Source organism: Copadichromis virginalis, linkage group LG7 (genome assembly GCF_057382275.1).
Source record: "Copadichromis virginalis isolate Kocher_CV1m ecotype Utaka linkage group LG7, C_Virginalis_male_GT1.1, whole genome shotgun sequence".
Taxonomy (NCBI): Eukaryota; Metazoa; Chordata; class Actinopteri; order Cichliformes; family Cichlidae; genus Copadichromis; species Copadichromis virginalis.
The window spans coordinates 33,496,560-33,522,923 of record NC_140624.1 but is presented as its reverse complement, the minus strand read 5'-3'; the positions used below and the strand labels follow the sequence as shown (position 1 = coordinate 33,522,923).

Here is a 26,364-nt window from a genome sequence, read left to right as displayed (position 1 = left end):
GCAGTCGCTTTTCCTGTTATTAAACAGATTCTCTGTGTCCACATCATCCCGAAACACAAGGTCTAGATGATGTGGACATGACATTGATCACAACATCTCTAGAATGCAATTATAAATATTATAACATTATGACAATTATTATTATATGAGATTCAAGGTCATCATTGAATCAATGTCACGATTCCAAATAAGAGCACGAGTCCTTGTTTAATTTCATTTCATTTTATTAATTATTAACTTGCTATCTGGGCTCTTTAGGAATTCAAAAGGCAGGCTCAATCCTATTTCTCCCTAGAAGTGATTTTAGTGGTGCTATCTCAGTTTTGCTTGTTAGCATGCCAACACTTACTAAATAACATAAAAGTTAGTGCTATTTCATCATAAACACTTGAACACCATGCATAAACAGAGTGTGCACAGTGATGTTAATACAACAGGTGCTGTTGATTTTTTGTTTGTGTAATCAATGTCTGGACCTGTACTTTATATATTTTTATGTCCATGCACGCAGATGTCTGTAAGGATCTCTGTGAACAGGTCTGGGATGACCCAACTTTCCTTTTGCAAATTATTACTAAGAGTTATGGTTATAACTCAGACACCAGGCAGCAGTTTTCACAGTGGAAGACCTTTCAGTGTCCAAGGCCAAAGAAGGGAAGATTGGTCAGCAGTGTAACTATGAACATGCTCCTTGTTTTCTCTGAAAATTTTTCTCTTGCACATTCTTTCACAGGGGTCAGATTCTCAATGCTGAATCCTGTTGTAATATTCTAAGTGAGAACATTTGGTGCAAACAACCTGAGCTGTGGTGTGATCACAGTCGGGTGCCCCTTCATTGCAGAGTATGCATGACAGAGAGTACTTTGGCCACACCAACACAACCATCACTTTGTCTTCTTTATTCTGAAATTTTATTTAAAGGATAACTATTTTGACTCAGTGGGGTGTTACAGATGGTACTTGACTTGCTCACAAAACAGGACCTTCAGGGATGGTTTCAAGTATTGCAAGAGTGGTAAAAGGAATCTATTGCTGTACAAAGAGGCTACTTACAAGAAGATGAAGGGCAAATTAAGATCAGGAAAGATGACATACAAACTAAACTGTTAGTTTGTATGGGTATGAAAAGGTCTAACTGATAACGTGACATTTTTACCTGATGACAGTCCTTGAGAAAGTCTGGTGATCACCCAAGTCATTAAAGTTTACCATCTGGGAACCATGAATATCTGCATCAAGCTTTTTATCAGTGATATGTAGCAATATTTCAGTAGCGCAAAGATTAACATGCTGGTGGTGCTAAAAGTCAAGTGGCCAGCAAAATGGACAGACTTCAACTGCATCATTTCACTTTGCAATGAAATAATGACAAGCTAGCAGATGAACATACAGACCAGCAATCGCCAAAGGCAAGATTAAAATTAATTAGACCACAATTTCTAATGTAGCGCCAAAACCTACAGTAACGCTAAAAATATTATGATATTGAAGAGTCACACATCAACTTTAGGAAGTGGATTAATCAGAAACTTGTGTACATTTGAACTACATAGCAATTAAATAATATAATCAAATTCTCCACTGTTATCCGCCAGCTTTTATCAGATCTGAAAGTCAAACTTCTTGATATGCAAAAGGAAATTTTTCACATACAGTATTTCATAGATTCATAATAACCTGTAACACCTTTTAGTACAACTTCGATATTTTTAATCTAGGAAACGCACTTCTTTGATAAGCTTTAATTAAAGATCATTGAGACGAAAAGAAAAATAAATCTGTAATATCAGATTCCACACGTCCAACAACCTGTGCAGCAATGAAACGTATGCGATTCTTTTTTTAATCTGGTGGTCATCAAAATACAGCGAGCACATCAAGCCTCTCTTTTTAATCAAATGCCAACATCTGTATGTCTCTGTTAATTATCAACGTGTATCTTTTCATTGATGCATATGGTCCATGAGAACGGAGCAGGAAGATTACAGTACAGATTCAGAATGTAGTAAAAGTCGTCACAACACCTGGTGCTACCGTTGGTGATACATATTTCTTTGAAAACAGTTGTCCTTAAAGTTAAAATTAATAACTATTTGTTTAATGAAGTTGGGAATAGTTAGATAAAGTTAAACATCTCTATTAAAATTATACAAAAAAATATGTAACAGCTGTTGTTTATTGTAGTCACGAGGGTGATTGACACATAGCAAACAGAGTATTCTATAGCTTTTATTATGTGGACTTTAAATGACAGCACATGAATATATGCATGGATATTAAGTTGCAAATGAAGGTTCCCAACTTTTCAGAGAGTGATTGGTAGCTGTTGCACAATAATAACTATCTGAATGAAATAAATTATGCAAGAAACAGCGTCTACAATCAGCCAACAAGTCAAAGACGACTTTGCAAATTTGCATGAATCCTCTTTACGGGAACAACAAAGGGACATGAGTTTAAACAAAATGTTTGACAATTGGGAAAAAAAAATGTTAAATGTTAGCGTTAGCTAACATGTAGCAGTGCAAAGCCACACTAGCCAACAGCTCATAGGAGAGTGAACTTACATTAACAAGAAAAACATAAATGCTAAATGGACATGAAAACTCCACTGGTAAGATTATTCTTTGTCTGATGGGAGGTTACTCTTTTACACCTTTGTAAGATAAAAAAAATGCATGCACAATCAATAGCAATACAAAGAAATCATACCTTCAAAACCTTAAGCAGTACTTTGACATATAATATATTACATTGTTTTTAAAAAGTCATCTTGTACTTGAGGATATTTTTATTCTGTGATTGTGACTTGGGTTGATTGGTTAACCTTGTTCATCACATAAACCCATGTGTTTGGATGTCAGTGACCAAAGAAACATGACTTTAAAATAGCCATTGTAAATAGCTAATAAATGATTATAAATACATAATAATACAATACTGTATAATTATTCCATGTTAATAAACAATTAATTGATTTCATTGTTTGTTAACTAGTTTATAGACCACTGGACTCTTTCTGATGTTTGCTGAAATTCTGAAGCTGAAGTTTATAAAAATTAGCATAGTAGTTATAAATGTTATGAATATTTTTAATTAATTCAAATATTTATACTATTTATATCATAAATATTATTATGAAGATTATAGCGATTAAGATGTAATATTTGATTTAAGGAAACGTAAGACTAGGCAGGGTGGAGGTACTTGTGGTTTATGTTTGCTTTTTAATTTTGTTAGCACCTTTTCTCTGCTTTTACTTTCTCTGGATTTTTGGTTTGGCTTAGGCACAGAGAGTGTTTGAGCAGGTTTAAGAGCAACACAGTGGTTGGTATAAGTGCACAAAAACAAACACAAACTAACGACATAAACATACATTTTAACATTACTAATTATTTGAAAAAATTAATACATTAAAATAACTATTTACAAAAAATAATCAGCTATCAGCTTGCCATTTATCAACAATGGTTATTACAAAATGTTTAATGATGGTTACAAAACTATGGTGATGTCAACTTCCTCCTCTTTTTACAGCATAAGTGACTGAGATCAAAAGTCACATCCAACTCCAAAAAGTCACTTTAGAACACTAGGTTTAGGTTGTGCTCACTTTTCAACACTGGCATTTAAACGCCTCATTTGCATATTCAAATCCCCCCCCCTTTTTTTTTTTTTGTTTAGGGCCACATTAGAACAATCCTCTATAATCTTTATTATCCAGTGGGTAGGATATGTGGGCAAAAAGGCATAAGGTGGGTACTGGCGACATGCTACATGTTATTCTGGAGACATTTACCAAAAGCACCAATGGCTTTAGGTCTCTCCTTCAGGCCACGTTCCACAGTTAATATGCAAAAGTCCGCAACCACAAGTAAAGATTTTGGTGCTTAAACCTCGCATCTCTAGAGCTGAACATCCTCTACTACTGATACCAAATCAAACTCAGAGTTTGCTCTGTTTTGCCTAAATATATTTACTGCTTTGTCTCAATCAAAAAACAAAAAAGAAGCAATAAAGATGACTGAAACTGACACACTGGTTGAATAAAAGAAGACATTTACATTGGGACTGACCTGATGGCAGTGTGGGTTGGACTCTCTGCCATATGAGTACAAACTCCTCTCTGTTTTACCTGGAAGAGGAAGAAGAAAGGGCAGTTAGGCAGTTAGCAAAAGCAATCAGCTTAACAAAGACTGATCTTTATAACTACAGGAAGGAAAAAACAATTACTGGTGTGGAAATTATTCAGCTTTAACAGATCAATCAACTCCAAAGACATGTTAACACAATAACACTACACAGCGTCGGTACAATCAGGTCCAGGCAAAGTTGCCCTTTGTCACATGCTCTCACCATCACCAACAACAGGGACATATTTCCCCGGAACATCAAAACTGTGCTATAGTTTTTCATCTATTAATTTAAAGGATAATTCATTCACAAGGAGCCACAGAAAAAATAACTTTTTGTAGAAACAGCCAAAGCCAGTTTTCCTGATCACAGACAGTGTGTGTGCTCTGTGTGTTTTCTGCTCGCTGATCTCTCTGCACAACAAAACGTACATCTGCTATGCCTGCAATGCATAGATCCGCATACAGAAAGGCAAGGGCTTTGTGCCACAAAAACAAAATCAACGCTTTCATTCTCCACTTTCTTTTAGGTGTAGATTTAGTTTCTTTGCATGAGAAAAAAAATTGAGTGTTCAGCTGAACAGAAAAATTAAAAAGCAACCTGCCTCACGGAGAAAACTGAACTCTCCTAGTGAATTTACGAGTAAAGATGTTTATAGTACATCGCCAACTCTAATGGTTTGCCATATATGGTATTATTCTGCTCTTTCCCATCTTTGTCCCTTTGGAGAGTGATGTTCCATAGAGACTAATTAGTGCACTCGCTAGGCAACCAATTCTACTGAAGAAAATAGTCAATTCTTGCGCAGTTGCATACTACTGTGTTCAGGCTATGCAGACTATTTTCTGCATTCCATTGTGGGATTTTTGAAGGCAGCAAATAATGGATGAATTTTACACTTAGAGTTCAGTTTCCAAAGTTATTGACAATGATGTGATTTTGGGAAAAAATAAGCGTTTCTAAACGACTTTACAGTAAGTATCAACCAACAGCCACCAGGCAACTTGGAATGAAGCTGAAAACCAAGACTCTGTAATCAGCATATAGAACTGCAGTATGGGATTTGGTGACACAAATACATTCAAAATCATGCTTTATTTACATTTTCTAGAAAATGAAGATAATCCAGTTTCAATGGTCCATTGTGTGTGAATTTTTTCACCATTTTGCTTCCACACTATATCTCCCCCACAAACTAGTGGAAAGTCACATTTTGTTGTATGTGTGTGTCCACTTTGTCTTTTGAACATTTAAATATTTGTCTTGATGTAAGTGCTTATCTAGGAATTTTTATCTGTTACTTAAACATTTTTACATGTAAGCAGTGTTTCACAATTAGAAAGAAAAAAGATTTAACACTGCATACGTGCAATTATTGTTTTCCCAAAATAAGGATTTTTCCCTCAAAACACACTAAATTTCCACTTCAGCAGTTAGAGAAAATTTATATTCATATTGTATTATAGCATTCAGAGAAATATTTATAGAACATTTTATTTCTTCAAAATTGTAAAAAATAAAAAAATATTACACGTTGACAGTAGTTTCAAATTAATGAAGTTACAAAAAGAGATATATTGATAAAAATACATTGATTCTAATGTGCCAGCAAAATGCTCATTTTGAACCTGGCTTTAAAGAATCTACAGTTTTCTGTTCTACAAATTGGTTCTCATTAGGGTTTACATAGTGAAATTTTGGAAAACATGTAATACATGTAATAATGACGCTCTTAATTTAAATAACCAGCCAGAGAAATTCAACCTGTCTCTGCTTAACCTGGCAACAGCCTACTGCTACTGCAATACTACATTAAAGGACATTTCCATCAAAGATGTTGGAACCACACTGTGAAGATTTAACAAAGCCCTGTAGGAAAAGTTGCATACTACAAAATTTAGGGTTTGTGCGATTAATTTAGCATTTAATATTATGCCAAATGTATGACATAATTCTCCATGATTATCACTTAATATTAAAGCTCCATTTATTGAAAGTTTGGCTAAACTCCAACATTCAACATATCTCTTGAAAACCTTGCAAGGCATCATGTTCATGTAACTCTCTTCAGGAACTCAAATTTCTTGGTTAAAGTTTTACTGCAAAAGACTTTTTATTTTCCTTTAATTTCATTTATAAACAATACAGAAACTATGATTTCTGTTCCCGTTGTTGGACTTGAAGGTCCTTAATGCCCAAGGCAACATCTGATACAGATTTAATAGATGTAAGAAGAAAACAACACCCTCACCTACCCATTAGTTTTTATAGAACATCTTCGGTCAAACGTGTTGAAACATGTTTGATTGAAATCAGACATCAGAGCTCTTTGAATGCAGGCCAAGGATTGATCAGTACACGACAAGAAGGTGAAGCCTCGTTGGCAGGTAACCGACCATCACTTTAATACACAAACTGAGCGTGCCTGGCTGTGAAAAAGGTGCCTGATGAATTTCGAAAAATGCACCGCTGCGTGTAGACAACAAAGCTAATTTCCTCTCCAGCTTCTGAACAGGCTTTCCTCCCCTCTGAGCTGCGGGACCACTCCGGTGCCTATTTTTACCACGCAGACCTTCTTTTTGGATAAAACCTTAAATCTTGAGCCAGTCTAAATATCAAACCACAGTTAGTGTGTAATTACATTCTGCTGTCAGTGCAGTCGTATGAGATGAAATGGAGGGGTTTTACTGCAAGCGTGTGTGGAGGAAAATGAAGCGTGTACGTAGTGAAGGGTTGGAATCAGGCGTGTATAGACCAGCGCTGAATACGCGCCAACATGGTAGTCGATGCAGAAGAGGTTGATAATTACAGGCGTACAGAATAGGAATGTGGTCGACTGTGTGTGTGTGTGTGTGTGAGCGGGAGAGAGAGAGTGTGTGTGTGACCGATACGGCGGCTTCGGCTTCAGCTACGACTGATGCCAGCTGGACCAGTTTGGCATGTATACAAAGACTCACACACACACACACACACACACACACACACACACACACACACACACACACACACACACAAGTACTAGAAATCACTAGCACAGATGCATAAACTCAGACCAATGTTGATATGTACTACACACACACACACACACACACACACACACACACACACACACACATATACACACACACACAAATGTACTTTTCACGGTACCGAAATATATCGAGCACATGCATTCAAAAATACTAACTCAGGACCACACACACATAAACAAATACCTATTTAGATTTGACACTGCACGCACCTCTGGTGAATACCACGGCCTGCAATGAATCCAAAAATCTTTCAACCACAAAATGCAAAACTTCTTATGAAAAATTTGTACACAATGTAAATGCCAGCATGGAAGGATAGATAATCCTCAGGCTTACCAGCCTCCTTAAAAGTAGCTATCATTTTTGGAGACACAATTTCAATTTTAAGACTTAAAAGGATAAACTGTCAAGAAAACTAGAACAATTTTTACAAAATACAACAAAATGTTTTTGTATTAATTTTTTTTCAGTTTCTTCTTTTTTTTTCTTGTTTTATTTATTTATATTGATCAAATACTTACTTATAGAAGGTAATAATTGCTCATCACTGGAAATAATGATTAATGTAATAATGTAATAATGTCTTGCTATATTACCCCATGCAGCAGACTGTGACAGCACTGAGCAGCTCCTTCAGTGGGAGACTGCGGCACCCACGGTGTGGGACGGAGAGATTTCGCAGGTCTTTCCTCCCCACTGCTGTCAGACTCCATAATAAAGACTTTAACTGATCAAGCACACACATCCACACATGTGCAATAATACTAAGTGCAATAATCCTTTCTGTCATCGTTGTATTTTTACTCAGTTGTATATAGTATTTGTATTTGTATTCTATTTTTATCTTATTGTATATTTATTTTTATTTTATTCTACTGTATATAGTATTTTATTTTATTCTATTCTGTACAGCTGTGTACTGTATTTATTCTTATTGTATTCTAATTTTTGCCTCATAACTTTTGCACTGTCCACTTCCTGCTGTGACAAAACAAATTTCCCAAGTGTGGGACTAATAAAGGTTATCTTATTATACGACTATGTGGTTATAGGTCCAAACTGCTAGGCGATAAAGACACTTGTCTGTTTGAAGGCCCCCCAAATTTTGTATAATAGAAAGAGAGGCCAGCATAAAAGGTTCCAGCCCTCAGTCTTTTTGCATTACCTCTGTCCGTTTGAGGGCCATTAAAATGGATGAGTGCCAGTGTTGGCATGAGTTTTGTCTCCTCTGGCACTAAATTAAATACCTACTGGAGCACCATTTTATTTATGTATACAACTACCTATATATAAACTTATGTGCATGCTGTGAATAGGGCAATAGGTATGTACCCTATCTACGGATACACTCACACACAAGCGGTGCTAAATAATTAGGTAATCCCACAAGACTTGGCCTATAGCAATATTTCCATGCATCTATCTCCTTTTAGTCTTTTAGGTTTATTGGAATTGTCAAAAGCTACAGCAAAAAAAAAGAAAAAAAGAAAAAAAGAAAAAAAATAGATTTTTTTTGTCTTTTTGTGCATCATCAACTGGCAAAAATGTAGATTCATGTGTGCCTTCCGATATGTTAGTATTTCGATTGACAGCTTTTCCACGTCTGCACACACTCTTTAAGCTGTGGTAAATAATATGCTGTAAGGTGCATCTTTGTTTTCTTAAAAATGAAATATTATTATTTAGAGCTTATACCTTTGTCAAAACATAAAAAGTTGATGCAAATTAGATGATTTTACAATTGAGCAATTTCTATAATCCAGTAAATACAAGAATGTATCAATTAACAGTGACCCCAATGCAGACGCTACAACAAATGCGACAAAAATAGATTCTGAATTGAGGCTTTCACAACCGCACAACCCCGATCTGTCCCTTTTGTCTCAACATGCTGACCTTTTCACCTCCACCACCTCTGCAGGCTGAGCTCATGTATTACACACACAAACAAAAATCCTTGGTATTTTAATTTGGCTGTAAAAGAAAGAGCAGTATTAAAAAAAAGGAAGAAGGAGCGAGAGAGAGAGAGAGAGAGAGAGAGAGAGAGATGGAGGGAGGGAGGCAGGGATGGAGTAAACAGGATGGGAAGGGTCAGCCTTCCAGATCACACACCCTGTCACAGTATACCATGAATGGGCACACACACACACACACACACACACACACACACACACACACACACACACACACACACACACACACACACACAGAGAGAAGCATTTCATTTCACTGCCTTGAACTGGAAAAAGATTTCTGAACCAAAGAGTCTATTACTTGATAAAACGAGGAGAGTTTATTAATATATAAAGCCGTCACAACACAAAGTAAGTCTTAATTAAATGCTTTTTAAAGTGGATTTTGTTAAAGAGGCCTTTTGAGATATAACTGGTATAAAACTTCTTCTCCTCAACTGATTTGTTTTTCATTTTGCAGCAGATGAAGGGCCTCCTTTGATATATTTTTATGGACGTGAGAAAAAAATATACAAAAATCAGGAAAAATGTAAAAAAAATTCTTAAAAGACCAAAATGTATTTAATCGGCTCCATTTTTATTTTCTCTCATTTCTGGTATCAAGTAAGGCTTTTTATAAACAAATATATTTTCCCATGATAAGGTTTCAAATTCCGCATTCCTTTGTTTATTTGAAACATAGAAAATACAGTTACACAATTAAAAAATATATTGTTCATCTCTGTGATGCACATTTTAATCACCTTTTGGTTCAACCTTTGTCTCTTGAGGAAAAAAAACATAACTAATCTTGCTGTTTTTTTTTAACTTAGAAAATGTAAAGTACTTCAGTTAACTTTTTTGATAATCTCAGATAAATCAGCCAAATGAATCCACTTTTTAAAACAGTCCATTTGATCTGATAACAGTCTCCTTATTTCAAGTCCTTAAAACCACATAAGCCCTCCTCTTCAAAAGCTTTTTCATAGTTAAAAATACAGATTTCATGAAAACCCTTTTTGACTCAGTAGGGTTCTCGAACAACGTCATTTTAGGGTTTAGGAGATCAGTCTTGAAAGACCCTATAGAAGACTGTTAAGAGCTCTGTCAACCTCTAACAATCAATGGCTGTTCAGACATTGTATTTTGTTTGTGCAGAGACAAACTAACCTTATTGTTCCTTCCTTCGTGAACCATGGAAGTCTTTTTTTTTTCTATAAAGCTGAGTTGATCTCACTTCTAGGCTTCTAGGACTCTAGGATGTTCAGAGTTTTAGTTAAATGTAAGACTGAAGCCGCATAATATCCATAAAAACTCAGATTTGGGGTTCTTAAAAGATATCCCAGTGCGATAAACATGTTTTTAATGCTTCCTGTCTTCCTGTTTCTTAAATTGTCCAATAAACCAATCTTTATATTTCAACTTGTTGCTGCTTTCTCTTCTTCTTTGTGCAAACACTTCATTTTTGTGGAATATAATAACGTAAGAAAGCTTGCTTAAAGCTTACTCAAATTCTACAAATCTCTGATACATCTTAATGACTGGAGGAGCTCTCACATAAAAGGTTTGGGGGAATTAGGCTTAATGAAAACACCTTTCTAATTGTTTCACAAACCCTCAAACAAGTATTCTTCAGGCTTTCAAGTTCCATCAAGAGCTTCTTTGCTGATGAGTAACCATGGAACTTTTGCTTTCCCCAGATACTCTGACAGTGACAGTCATCTCTTTTTGTCCCTAGTGTGTCAGAAAAATTCAAAAACAGTCTCAAATCTTTAAAGAACCCATCAAAGAAGATTTCAGAAGATGCCTTCACGCACAGACCTCTGCGTTTCTCTTAGGAACCCCAAAGACATTTAGTTTCCCGAGAAAACAAAACTAAAGATTGTTGGCTGTGAGAAGGAAGTAAAGATACTGGCATTTGTTAGATTATGCTGGCTGCAGAGGTACAAAAGGTGGCAAAGTCAGTCCACTCCGCTGTATGAAAGCCCATAGAGAAGTCGGTGAGGCAGCAAGACCAAATCCCTGCTAATCCACAATGCACAGAGACTGAGGCGAAGTACAAATCAGCTCCATTACAAACTGAGAGCCAACAGTAACCGGGAAGCTTGTCTGGGGTATTAGCTATAATGACACAGCTTGTTAACAGGCCCTTAACTGAACTTACTCATAGTCACCTAGGCTCGATTCAGATTTTGAGAGTCTGCCTCATCAGTGCCTCAGTCCTTGTATAAAGGCCAGTTCCCATTATTTTCACTTTACATGACATCAAACTGCCAGGTTTTTAAAAGGACAGGTCATCACAAAATCAAATTTACATAATTTTCCTCTGGCCTGTAGAGCTATTTATCCATCCAGATTATTTTGGTGTGTATTTGGTGTATTTGAGATAGGTGGTTGTTTTGTAGTGCTCAAGACAACCAAAATATATCTTTGAAAAATTCTGTCACAAAAATCAATAATCCTGTTTATGTAAGAACTATTTTCTTTATATGCTAAGTGTCAGCTAATATAAAACGATAAAGTTGCATATATATATATAGCATTATTTCTACTTGCTTGAAGCAAACAGAAAAAAGTGCCAGGACAAGAGTAACGATTGATACACAAAAGTGATAAAAATTTTTTTGTAGTTTTAAAGTTTCAAAGTCTTCATTTACATTCACTGGCACAAACTCGGTATAACATCTGAAATGACTTGTACTACAGTAGATAAGCAGATATAGATCTTTATCGAGGTTCATTAAAGTGCTGCCAAACTCTGTCCTCAGCAGAGATGGGCAGTAATGCGTAATCCGATTACTTTTTTCAAGTAACGAGTAAAGTAAGGGATTACTATTGCAAAAAAGGTAATTAGATTACTATTAATTTCCTGTAAGCATGCTGCGTTACTGCGTTATTAAAACCGTGATTCTTTTGCGAAAGTGTCTCATGACAATGACGTAAGCGAGTGCAACGTTCGTGGCAACAGCTGTGTGCAGATCAACAACGGATAATATAATGAGTGCGGGAGAGAGTATGAGCGTGCAGCGTTTAAAGCGTGGAAGTACTGACCTTACTTTGAGTTTGATTCCGTAAAAAGTGACAAAAACATTAGTGTCCGCTGTTTGAAGAAAACTTCTTTTTACAGCAAAAAAACCCCCTAAACTTCCGCACAAGCACCGAGTGCGCTACCACGCAATGTGAAATTCACAGAGAAACTCGCGGATTCTTCCACTGACTGCTGCGACACACCTGCACCAGGGCAAATCTCCGCCTGCCCCACTCCTGCTAAACAGGTAAAAATAGAGCTACAGGACCATTGATCCTTTGATTTTATTTATGTTCTGCTGTGTTTTACTTGCATCTATTTGAAAGACTGAGTGTAAACACAAAAAATATTTTATTTCATGTGCTGGAATGTGCAGAAAATAGGTTTAAATGTTAAACAAATTTCTTCCAGTCAGAGAATGTTGCATAGAATTTAATTTTTGCTTGATGCATAAAGTTAAAAGATTAAAACTAATAAAACAAGTTTTAAAAAGAGACTTTTCCATTTGATTAGATTTTATATGATTGATTATGCAGAAAAAGTAGAACTGGGATTGAAGCGATTGAAGATCTTGCTTCGTTACCTATTCAGGGTGTAAATCATGTTTTTAAAAAGTAACTAAGTAACTAAGTAACTAATTACTTTCAAAAACAAGTACTCAGTAAAGTAACGGGATTATTTTTTGGGGGAAGTAATCAGTAATTAGTTACTGATTACTTTTTTCAAGTAACTTGACCAACACTGGTCCTCAGGGGCATTCAGAAAGTCAGGCACACTGCAAGAGTCAATATCTAAAGTATACAGCACTTTACATTTAGCTAGTTTATAACACCTGTGTCTTTCATGTTGAATAGATGATAGGTATGTATATCTCAGGACACTGACACTTGACAACCCCCAAGAACAGCGTTGGGTTATGCAATACTTTTGGCATACTTGTTAAATTTACTTTGTGGATCAAAGCACAAATGTCCTGAAAAGTTACTTTTTCCCTATAAAAGCTAATTGGAAAAGGATTTGGGAGTCATGTAGTTGGTGTGACTGAGAAGATGTTAACTAAGTAATTAAAGTTTCTGCAAGCATATAAATACATCTGACAAATTACCTTTTGTCATGTCACAGCTTTGCAAATTCAAGAAGAAAAAGACCTGTAAAATATGAAATACTTACCATAAATCAATGACAGTCTATACCTGCTATAGTGTAAAAGTAATGATTTCGACAGGATTCTAGCCTCTGTGAAGCCACAGATGCTTCTTGCATCCAGACATAGGTCAAGGCACATCTTAATAGTTTTTGACACATGTGAGAAACTTGTCTTCAGGGCTTTCTGCCCCCCAAAAGTTTTCTAATACATCTAACATTTATGAGAAGATCAATACAAAGTTTTGGTTTTACACGCAACACAAAAACATCATCTCCCAGATGAAATGGATCCATTCATCCACCACAGCTTGCACTTTACACTGGCCTTGTCACTCTTTACATCTATGTATTTCTGTTTAGAAGTGTTGCTGTCAGAAAGCCTTTCTCAGGGAGAGCTCTGAAAGCAAACGTCTCCCAATGCAATCTTTTTTTCCTCAAACTTTCACTGTGATCGGTCCATTGCAATGGAACAATAATGATGATGTTACAGGAAGAATACCAACATGATATCACGTACACCGCAAAAACATCTGAACATGTAATGCAGGAAGCTTGGAACATTTTTACTTCCTGTGGCCAATGTTTAAAACTACTGGTGGTAAAGAGCTCATTCACTTCTAATAAGAGACAGAAAGGAAGAGCAAGTCCGAGACAAAGCAATCCACTCTACATCTTCAGATCAGTTTAAGGCTACTGTGTAAATGAGGGTTTGCATTTTCTTCTTCATTAATTAGCTCTGCTATGTTAATGTTAATCTTAATTACTTTAATAAAGTTTCATTAACTGCAGCACAACAAACAAAGTGATAACATCAGTTCCTGTGTAAGCAGCAATAACTGCAACCACAGTGAAGAGAGAGCGCAGAGCCACAGAGCCGTTTTCCTGTCAGTCACTGGAATCAGCTGTTAGAGGAGAGAAGAGGCGCTTTTCTCTGTTTTCATTCTGCACGCTCCATCGTGTCCGTCACATCTGACAGCTATCAGTTACTACTCTTCCTTTCTGATTCAGCAGGCAGCAAAAGATGAAAACCGCAAGATGGAGTTGTTGAAGGAGTCACCGTCGGCGTCTTGACTCTTTCTTTCAGAGGTTGAGAGAGACGTCAAGTCTTTTTCTGCGTGAAAGGAAACACTCAGAAGACATGATCTCCTCTGACACCCATATAATGGGTCCATTTTAATAAAGTATGTGACTAATAGCGCGATTTGACGAGGATGGCAAAGATGAGATGAGAGGAAAGAAAGAGGAGAGATAGAGAGGTGGTGGGGGGGATGAAGATGGATAGAAGAAGGGTTAAACTCCCTCTTCCTGCGAATGAGTGTGTGTGTGTGTGTGTGTGTGTGTGTGTGTGTGTGTGTGTGTGTGTGTGTGTGATGGGGGAGGGTTGGACTGTGCAGACATGAATCATTCTGAGCGATTCAAGCGTTTCCATGACACCACCGGGCACCGGTCCAGAAGTTTCTACAAAGTCTGAAAGGTAGTGACACACACACAGACACGTACACACACACACAATCGCACACTCCAACAGACACTCTGAAACCACGCAAACCACACTGCCAGCTCTGAATTTGAAGCCATCTACACACCTATTTATTCATGGTGTTGTCTTCCAGTGTAAAGCGTAACATTTTTCAGGGGGGAGATCAACATTAATTTAACAGATGATGGTCGATGAGTAACAGACAATCCCCCCCCGACTCACACACACACACACACACACACACACACACACACACACACACACACACACACACACACACACACACACCGCCACCCTTCAATCCCAGCAGGCATTGATGCTTTGGCACCACAGCGAGCGAATACATCAAACAACAGATGAACGTATACGAGCGACGAGAACGACTTGAGAGACGCAGCATCGAGTCTGCATCTGTTGGTATCTACCTTCAGCCATAGCGGAACAGATCAGACTGCTGATTGGAGTCTGGATTCACTGTTTTATATGTGTGTGCTTCCTTACTATAGAGAAGAGAGAGAAGTTAGATCCAGAAAAATATGTTGGGAATTTACAAGGAAAAAAAATCAGTTGTTAGTATTCGAATTGTTATTTAATGCTGTACTTCATGTCTTTGTTTACTCTTGGACTCTGTTAGAGCAGGTCTACATGTCTAAGTATTCACAGTAAACCTTATTCATCCTATATTGGGCCTTGGTGCAAGCCCCGTGTTCATCCACTGTCTCTGTCTATCAGGCTTTCCCTTCCCTCTTATCTGATTGGCTGAATCCTGTTAAACAGAAGGTGTAAACAGCAGGTGGGTGGAGCTTCTGAGAGGTTTCATATTGGGTATTTTTGCTCTCAGTGACATCATACAGAGTCACGAGCTGTCTGAAATCTAACATTTAGAGGAGTCTGAAGCCATGGATGTTGCTGCGAGTACAGATATGATGAATTGGATATTTCACAGAGAATTAAATTCCCACGTGTTCACAAAGGTCTGTGAGCAAGAGGAAAGCAAGAACAGTCTATGTCACAATACTGCACTTTACGTCCTTTTCATAATCAGAAGATGCTTACAGCATGTGTCTGTCTGTCTATCTATCATAATGTTGCTGCAGGGTTCTTAGAGATATGTTTCTGTCTTGATTTAATGTGTGAAAATGTAAATGCTAAAGGGAATTTGTAGCTTTTTGGTAGGTTGTCTCCATTCGTCCAGATGTTCATCACACAGCTCTAAGAGGTTCCCCTGCTGATTCACTGTGTGAACCTCAATTTTATTAATACATTTACATTTATGAATCAAAGTAATTTCCACCATGAATTACAAAAATAATTTAAAACTCCCTGTGAAGACTTTCTACAGTATCCAGTACCACTGACACATCTGGTATCACATCAAACTAAATAGCATAAAAAGTGGAGGAATTTAGGGAGTTGTGTTTATCTTAGCTGTGGTTAGATCTCTTGTACTGATAGACAGAACCACATAGATTAGGTCTAGCCACTTTACCACAGCATTACGCTGCGTGCACTGACGCACTGCTGCAGTGAGCAGAGGTGACCATTGAGGGATCTCTGCACATGAATCGGTGGGGTAAAAGTAACTTTTTTTTAAAGAAAGTTGCTGCTGTGTGTACAACACATGATTTCAAAACACGAAACCTGCATGAGCAACCCACACACGGCTCATATAAAAACAAACGCACAGTTTCAACGGTGAAACAGCGCTCATCACAAAAGAACTTGAATTACTAACACAAAGTTTACAAGCTGAACAAAATCCTGTGTTTCTTCCTGCCACCAAAAACACACATTTAAAAAAATAGCAAAAAAAACCCAAAAACCTTCCACAAGTCCTGTGTTTTAAAACCATCCGGTAATAACTAGAGATGGCACGATACCACTTTTTTATGTCCGATACCGATATCATAAATTTGGATATCTGCCGATACCGATATGTATCCGATATAGTGTTTTTTAACCAACAAAACTGTTTTTTAAAATATCTTGCTGCATTTTGCAAGTCTGCAAGTTCATACTCAAGTTTAAAACAACAACTACACTAAAGCTATTCTGTTATACCTGTATACAAAAAAAATATTTCATAGTACAGCAATACTGATCAATCTAATAAACTTAAACCTACACCATCCTCCCTATTCTGGTATTTTAAAGAGTACTTAGTGTAAATATTAAGCAACCTAACTAATAGGGTTCTAACTCCCAGCAACAACAAAAATAAATAAATAAAAAATAGGGAACCACCCCTCACACTCCACCTCATGATGCTTAATCGACGTAATCAACCTTAATTTGATGCAGTGTGGAAAAAAATGCACAGAAATCAATTATTTTTCAAGAAATATTAAATAGATTCAACATCTTTCTTCAACAAAATTGCAGACTGCACAGATGGTACCTTCCCAAAGTAAAGAGTACTATAGCTTACTAGGGTATATATATTAGACTTAATAGTCACTATATACAGTAATTGACTTCTATTCATTTTACATCAGATTAAAACTTTGGGTGAAAGATTCGGATAATTATTTATTAAAAGCTCGACATTTTAAATGAGAATAAGAAAGAAAAGTGTGTCTTTGTGCCCCCTTTTCCCTGTTAATGCCCTATCGGCCCCCCTGGCTAAACTTTGCTAGATCCGCCCTGCACAGTTACCAGCCGTCAGCTACGTAGAAAAAGATCCTTGAGTAGAAAGTAAGATTAAATAAATTCTAACAACAGCTTATCAAGCTTAAACGTTCTGCTGTTGTTCAGCCGCTGGTTTCCTCTGTCTGGTGCAAAGTGGGCCAAAAACAAACAAGAGAGACGGACTCGAGACAGAAAAGCCGATCAGCTGATCATTAAGCAGTTTCATGATTGAAGTAGCAGCCGGAGAGCGAGAGGCAGTCGCTCGTTAAGCTTAACGCAGGAATGCTTTACAAACATTCAGAGATGGACTTACACACTTGCTTTACTTCTCTCGGGGATAACTTTGTCGGAGATGAAATGCGGGGTTGCTAGCGAAGCTCCACATGCTATCCAGACCACTGACAGGTCCTGCATGCCACAGCCGCTCTATCACGTGATGCCTACTGCTCCGACGTGCTAACGTTCTGAGGTGAGTTATGGCCTGTTGCAAGTTTTGTGAGGTGCTTTCGTGATATTTAATGGATCGGATTACATTTTTTATTTTTCTCCGATATCCGATCCAGTAATTTAGGTCAGTATCGGACCGATACCGATACGTAATATCGGATCGGTCCATCTCTAGTAATAACATATTACTGAACCAATGAAACCAATATTTATTACCAAAATAATACAGTCTCATGTGACTTTTTCTCTTTAATGCTTCTATAAATAATGTTCCTAATTCAAAGTTGCCTGGCATGTGTCCCTCCTCCTCTAGCCTCCATAATAATTTTAAGCATTTTAAGTTTGCAAAACTATCCTTCATTCACTGCCCTTTATACACCTGACTGACTCCGCCTCCACTAACAGGTGGAGTGTGGCATTTGTATACAGCATTGGGTAATACTAGTTTTAAAAGTATTGCCATCAAAAGAAGAAATAAACACCTGTTTGAACTCACTGCATGTAATCTGCTATTAGTAGCACCTCTCCACTCATTGCCTGCTGACTTTCCTTGGAGGGATAAATTTAACCAAACTGAAAGCTAACCATTGCAGTTTCTCAGCAATTGTACCAGCAACCATGTCATCATAAAACAGTGGAGAGTAAATATGGTGCATTAGATAAGAAACCTTGCTTTTGAGTTTTGCTGATCTTTTATAAAGGAAAGCAGCATGTAAAATCAAATTAATTATAATATAGACCACAATCACATATTTACCTCAAAGGGATTGTGATTCAAACACAAGAGTCTCCACAGCACACATGGTACACTATGGCACTGGGACATAGCCAAAGAAGCTCTGCTGGGAACCATTTACCTCCACTTATTAGAACTTGTTTTTAGTTTAGCAACAAGGCGACTTAAGTAACTTGTGAAAGAAGGTAAATTTAATGTGTCTGATCATTTTAAGAGCATCACAATTTAAAGTAAAAAGAATTTCTTGGTCTATGACCACTGATGTTTTCAGAGTCGGTGGGTTTGTGCGACCGTGCAGACAGACTGAAAATTCAGCTGCAGCTATCACACTTGCTCCCTGTTCATGTGAATGAGACCCAAAGAACAGGTCCCCCTCCCTTGTAACCAAACAGCCTTCATTGTCCAAAGCCCCCACCCCACGCTCATTGCATCCAAACACCCTCGCTCACCCCTCCTCCACCCTGGAATCAATAGACAAACAACACAAACAACAACGAGGCGACGAACAGGGCGACGCCACCAAACTGTCCAAACAGCAGGACTTTAACACAACTATTCAGATGAATGCTCCATGAGCAGCACGCTCTACAGGCAGCACGCTGTGTATATGACGTAGCGATAAATACGTTCACAGAGAAGGGCAAAATTTTTTTTCCATCCTTTCATGATTTCATTTGACTTCAGTTTCAAAAATTTCTTCTACAAAGCTTCGAAACGTCGTCGATTTGCAGCAAAATGTGGATATGCGGCGCGAGTGCGTCGCGGTGTGTTTTCTCTATGTGTGTGTGTGTGCGTGTTGGGCTCAGACAAAACAGGGCTGCTGAAATGCGGCAGGCACTGCAGATTTTTGTTGGCTGGCTGACAACGCCGTGCCGGTGCCAAGCCCCGACGGCGGAAACGACTAAAAGACGCATAAGGCTGGCATTAGAGCCCCAAATCCCCCCCCCCCATCCCTCCTTCTCTTTTCTCCTTCTCTTTTCTCGCTCCGTGGCACGGCGTTTACTTTGGTCCGGGTCTGACTCGATTTGGCAACGTTCACATTGCCATCCGTGAGTTTATCAATCTGTCTTCATTTCGCTCTGATTGTATGGGAGGATGGAGGTAGAAACATGGCACCTGAACACAGCAGGAGGTGTACAGTAGGTAGACTGCCGCGTTGATGTGGCGTTTGCCTTTTTTGGACATAATCTTTTTTTTTTTTTTTTTTTTTTTTTACAGTTTAACCTCCCCTCTTGCTTTTCGTGTCACCGAATGTTAAATTTGAAGGGCTTTAATTTTTTTCGGGGTTTCTAGTTTCCTTGCCATATCTGCTGTCTTTGTCTTGAGGATTTTGGGCAGCACTTCCACAAATACCTCGGACACAAAAGCATCTGGAGTTACATCCACGAGGCACTGAGCCCATGTTCCTCCTAAAACCTAAAACAAATGAAGAAAACAACACACTCCAATTATGCTCCCAAGACAATAAAACACAGGCAAAAGAGAGGGAAAAAAATCTCCTGTAAAACATTCAGGATTACCAACAACTAAAAGCTTGATTCTGTGTTTGGAGTCCATTATTGATAGAACAATATTTAGCTGCGGAGTAAACAAAGGTGGGATGCTCCAGTCGTAGCTGTAAATTGTGTTTGTGCATTGTTCGGCAGACAGATGACGACTGCTAATGTTGAATTAAAAAGGTTCTTAGAGGTGGATTTAACACGTTTCCTCTTGTCTTCGGGGTTGAGACGGAAGGCGAATGACGTGGGGAGACAAAGAGAGAGGTAGCAAGGAGAGAAAAAGTGTGAAATTCTGAATTAGCAGCACAATATGGAAGTATTAAAGTGCAGCACAATGAGAAGTGAGAGCTAGACAGCAGAGAGCTGTTCGCTGACACCAACTAAATAAAGACGCTGTGTTCAGGCTCGCAAGGTTTTTACGTGTCAAGCAGAAAAAGGCCGGGAAACAAACCGGCTGTGAAACGCGGACACGGCTGGTTTTTTATGGTACAAAAATACATGTACGTGTTTCCTGACCTGACACTTTACTCTCGCACTGCAATATTCAAATGTGTCATCCATGTTCATGCGGGTTGCACCTTTTTCAGCTCCCACTCTGTCTATTTACAGGATGTCTTATGCCTTTGAATTGCTAGATTCTGGCCTTGTTTACTGTAACAAGTAAAAATAATTCTTTAGAAATTGTTTGTTTTATGTGTTCATGTCCAAAGGTCCTCTTTGTCCTCTCTTCAAAGAAAGAAAGAACCACATAGGTTGTTTGTGCAAGGTCTTAAATTAAGCCACTGGTGGAGATTGTGTGAATAATTCCAGTGGAGCGTTTTATTGTGTGGGTATCCCTTTGAATTTCTCACCTTAGGGTAATGAGGTTTGATGCGTTTCAGTTAGCATGCTTTGTAGAAAACTTAAAAATCTTACAATTTAACAACATATGTTTAGGGTTACTGCTCATCATTGACAAAGAAACTAACAATAACCAAGCACTTAGTGAAAACAAAGTAAAGTGAAGGGGGAAAGCAACAGTGAACTAATACCAAGTAGAAATAGTTATACACAGTAAAGTCATGCTCATCATCTAATCAGGCAATAGGGAAAGCAACCGATATGGTCAGATCAGAATGACCGAAATACAAAACATCTTAATGCCAAAACCTGATGCTGAATGACGATGTTGTTCTTTTTTTTTTTTCATACTTCTATTTAATTTCTACATTGAAAACGCCCTTAGAGTGCCCTTCATGCTTTGATGGTTGCAAGCAGGACTGTCAGTCCCTGTGAACCCGACCCGGAGCGTCATTTTGAACCAATATTTGGTAACATTTGGGCAATTAGCAGGTTGTGTTTGCAGTGTAGCCCAGAGGATGTAACTGATGCACATACTGATACAGAAAGCATCCAAGCATCATTAAAAATTAGCAATCATATTTGTAAAATCTATCTGCTTTTTAATTTTCAAGTATTTTTTTGTAGAATAAGAATAGAATAAGCTTTGCACACATTTGACAGAATAACAATCCTTTAAAAGCTGAACAAAATTAAGCTAATGTTTCTAAGGATTGTTTTGAAACCGTGGCGGTGTCTTCCTCTGCCTGGTTCAACCTCCCTGTCCCTCTCCCTGTGGGAAGCGAGGAGGAGGGGCAACCCCAGAGAGACGGATAGCGGGTCAGGTGCTGTCAGACTGGAGAGGCCAAAGGTCAAAGGATCCTGGGGTTCAGCATCGCACACTGATTTTCTCCTGTCACTGTCATGGCTGTCGGTCTCTGATGAGTTCTAGTCCTTTCCTTCTTTCTTCTCCACCCTGTACAGATATTTTAAATTCTCTTTCATCAGTTTTGCTTCGTCTTTCTCTCGCTTCCTAATTTTTTCTTCTGTCATTTAAATCCATTTTGCTTCCTTTTTCCACAATTATCTGGCAGAGCTGGGTACAGAAAATCTTTTATCTACGGAAAAAAGTAAACTTAAAAAGAAATGTAAAACCTTATAAATGGGTCATATCTGTTTAGTGCCTATGTTTGGGCAGCTCACGTTCTGATTTTATGAAGCCCAAAAAGAAGGTTTGAACTGACTTCACAGATCTGCTGGGTTCCTGATAAACTGAACCAACACTGCACTGAGAGGCAAAGACTAATTTCTATTAGGCAACAGGAACTGGCAGGGTTCTAATGTAAAACTTACTCTGACAGAGCTGAAAGTTTATTCATATCCACTCAGATCTGCTATAGCGATCTCCCGACGTTACAAATTTCGGATTTTTTCCTCACTTTCCACCATATTTTTCTTTTCCTCCCCCATTCTTGCTCTCTTGCCATCACTGACAGACCTCTTCCTCCACCCTGATTCCAGACTTAATGCCTGTATTTAGACAAATGTGACAGCATCTGAACACCTGGCTGGCTGTAATATGAGGGGTAGCCTACTGCTGTCGGTGTGGGAGCCGCATCACAGCGCTGATGTGCTCTGTGTGATTTCAGCATGACCACCTGGCTGCAAAATAATGACATATCTGCTCCCACACACTGTTCGGGAGACCGTGATCAGAGCGGCTCTGTCGCAGCAGGGCAGACCCCACCTGACATCACACGGCGACGGAGGGGAGAAGAGGGTGGAAATGGATGGACAGCAGGAGAATGGACGGGGACGGAGGAGAGAGGAGCCATCTGAGCGCCAGCGTCACCTGGTTTCCACAGCAATTTGTTAACAAACAATATTTTTGCACATTCTGACCCAAATCAGCTGTAATAGCAAAAGGACTTTTGTACTTTGGGCACCATTTTGGCTTTACTAGAATGCACTCACCACAGGTCTGAAATTATAATCAGGAGCAGTCAGTTTTCATAAGCTCAAAGGCTCAAAATCAACAAAGGCATCATTTCACTGACACCAGTTGAAAGGCAAGGAAACAAAACGAGTGGGGGAAACCAAAACCTCTAACTGGCTAAAACCACAATTTGCCTTTTCAAGAGGCCAAACTGTGATCAACGAAATATGCTTTTTTTTTTCAGATTAAAACAAGGCAAAAGGTCACCAGAGGGGCAGAGTGACAATATTCAGATGTAAACGAAAATTATTCGCACATCGATCTATTATTAACGATCACGACAGGTTGTTCAAGTGTGACTAGCTACAAGAAAGTGAAAGTGAAAACCTGTTCATGTCAGCTGGTACTTCTCATGCCGCTGGGCCTAAATACGTACAGAGGTGTCAACAAATTAAAATCCCATATCAACAAAAATTAATTTAGCAACCGGTAACTGAGGCTTGAGTATAGAGCAAAGACTTCCTGCTCGGTGTAGTTGTCACTGTTGCAGATGCATTTAAAAAAACTCAAAGAAGGCGAAAGAGTTGTCTGACAATAGCCAGTGGTTTTGAGACTGCACTTTGGCTAATGCAATCCCTCTTTTCACTCTTTTTAACTGCATGTCACCAAGTATAAGTGGTGTATAAACATACAGGAAGTTAAAAGAGATGAGTGACGATGAAATGCTCAGGGCATCATGGGAACCCCCCAGCAGCCTAAGCCTATTGCGTCATACATAAGGGTGGATTCAGGATTGTTGGTGCTGGATTCACCTTATCCAGCCCTAACTATACTTTTATCATAGGGAAGGTTTAAGCTCAGTCCTACAGGTAGGCTGGTTCCACAGAAGAGGGGCCTGAGAGCTGAAGGCTCTGCCTCCTATTCTACTTTTAAAAACTCTAGGAACCTGCAGTCAGAGAGAAAAGTGCTCTGTTGCTACTATGAGGTTTTTAAGATACAATGGGACCTGACAATTCAAGATATTTTAGCAGGACAAGATCTTGAATAAAACTAAGCATAAAAATATTGTGATGCTTAGTTATTTTTTTTTAAAGTTTGATCAAGTCTAAATGGATCTTTTTGAGTTTATGTACAGGCTCAAGATGTGACTCTAAGGCGTGCCACTCCGAGTCAAGAGAATCAGGGTGGGACATTTTCAGAAGACTCCCCTTCTCACATGTAGCACATAATAGGATGTGCTGCATGTGAGAAGGGGAGTCTTCTGAAAGTGTTTCCAGAAGTGAGAGCCAGTCTGAAGGTCCCCTTCAGACTGGCTCTCACTTCTGGAAATTCTCTATTTTAGGAGAGAAGAGTTACAAATGCAGTTTCTGTACTTGGGAGTTGGCAGGTTAATTTTCAATAAGGTCTAGAGCAGTATGCAGTGCATGTGTAAAAAGAGCTTAAGAGGCAACTTTGCTTTCTCTTCATTATTCAGTCTGACACTGTGTTGATCTTAGTAATATCCTGCTTGGGAAGTTGGCTGTTGCTAGGTGCTTTGTGCTTTTTGTGTTGAAAAAACAAACATCACAATTTGAGAATCATTATTTCTTTAAGTTGTAAGACTTACAGCTCTCACGTTGCGCACATCTCAAACACACTAAAACCGCTAAAATAACAGGTGATGTAGAGGTCTGGAACAAGCTGCCGGTTTCATGTAATCCAGCACACACACACACACACACACACACACACACACACACATAAAACACTGACCCACCTGACAGTATCACTGCTTTTCTCCACCCACTGAGGTAGACTGGGAATTGAACCGGTCACCCTGGCAGATTTGGGGCGGTTTAACACTAACAGCATGGTTTTTCAGCTCTTTGTCAGCTCTGTTCCCATTCAGTGTGTGCCAGCAGAGACTGTGCCCGCTGCTTTCACATGGCACTGTCCTGGAAGCGTGGGAAAAAAAGGGAAAAGCTACCACTCTACCCTCGTCTGCTGCCATGGAAACTAACCAACGGTCGGGACATTAAGGCAGTGATACGCAGGGAAACTTTGTGGGCCACTATGGCAGCTTGGCCACTCTATTCCCCCCTCCTCTGTCAGGTTCACCCCCTTTCTCCTTCAGCTTTGTCTTTATGTTTTTTTTTAGCATTTTGCTTCACACTCTGGTGCTCCTGCATCACAGAGTTCAACGTGTTTATGATTTTTGACAGTTTATTGAGAAATCAGAGTCAAGAAATTATTCTTATAATAAGTTAAAAACACAACATAATGACATAATCACAGTGGATTTAGTTTTACTTTCGATAAGGTGACCCATTATTTTTATTTCCTATAACCACTCCACAAATTTTGGGAAGACAGACCAAGAGAAATTCCAGTGGGTTTCTAAATGAATAATCATTTTCATTGATGGATAGACCCTTGGATCGCTGAACAAATCACCCGCAGAAATGCATCAAAATTAAAGGCCAACCAGTCACTCGATCACCTCACTTTCGGTTATTTCATATCCCTCCTTTCTCATTTATTGATGTGTTCAAATAGATCTCCAGCCAGCGCCCAGTCTCCCATAATTATAGTGTGGATATATGTGTGTGTGTGTGGCAAAGGGAGCAGGTGATTGGTTGGCAACAGCTGGGGAAAGAAGGGGGAACACAGCTGCAAGAGGAGAGGAGAGGAAAGGAGAGGAGAGGACAGAGGAAAGGAGAAAAGAGAGGACAGAGGAGCTTCAGTTTTGTTTATTTGGAAATGTGTTTGTGGCTACCTGGTAAATCCAATATTTACTCACGTTTAGCTGTTTAGTTTTAGTAGTTTACTTGTTTTTTTCAGCTCCTGAGGGAAATACTCGTCTCTTCAGCCGCTAAATGCTCCACTATCCCTACCAGCTACCTTATAAGTGTGCTTGTTTGCTGCTAAGCAGGTGGAGCATAGTGAAGCTTTTAGCTGAAAACAGCTGCCTGTGGTGGCCAAAAGGAGCATCGCGCAAGGGAACCAAAGCAGCAAAGTCACAAATGAGTTGATGCCAAAGAGACATCTCAGTTAAGCAGAGGACAGCTGATGTTTCAGGGGGTGAATATCTGTAGGAGGGTCCTCCTTTTGCCCAATCACTAATATATATGTTTAAAAAAACATATTAATTGCAATGACGAAATAAAATCTTAAGGCACTTCTACAAAATAATGATGGCGATTTCTCGGTGCTCTTGCATCAAATTTGACAGTGTGTACATTACATTAATGTGTGTCAATCATGGCAGTGATTAATTTGATACCTTCCTCATATATAACAGTTTTTGAACAATTTATAAATAATTAGTCCAGAAGGAGCAGAACGGGAAAGGCTAGCCATGTGATCAGCTGATCATAGAGAAACAAAACCTGAGCGCTGAAGCCAGAGTAGCTAAAAACTGAAATCAGCAGTTGTTTAAATGTAAAACCAGATCCCATATTTGATAAGAGCCAATCAGATCGCTAGAATAAAACAGTCTGGAAGTGACTGCCATGCCACCAGCTCAGGGTTTGCTGTGTGTGCGTGTG

The 26,364-nt window shown here is 38.7% G+C and overlaps 1 protein-coding gene across 6 annotated transcripts in view; it reads right to left on the bottom strand.

Moving 5' to 3' along the window:
- tcf4 (transcription factor 4) overlaps positions 1 to 26,364 on the bottom strand; it is a 257,476-nt gene that overhangs the window by 131,856 nt on the left and 99,256 nt on the right. For all 6 annotated transcript variants that reach the window (XM_085463117.1, XM_085463118.1, XM_085463112.1 and 3 more), the window contains one exon: positions 4,077 to 4,135. In XM_085463117.1, coding sequence (XP_085319243.1) covers positions 4,077 to 4,135 — 59 coding nt within the window. The remainder of the gene's footprint in view (positions 1 to 4,076; positions 4,136 to 26,364) is intronic.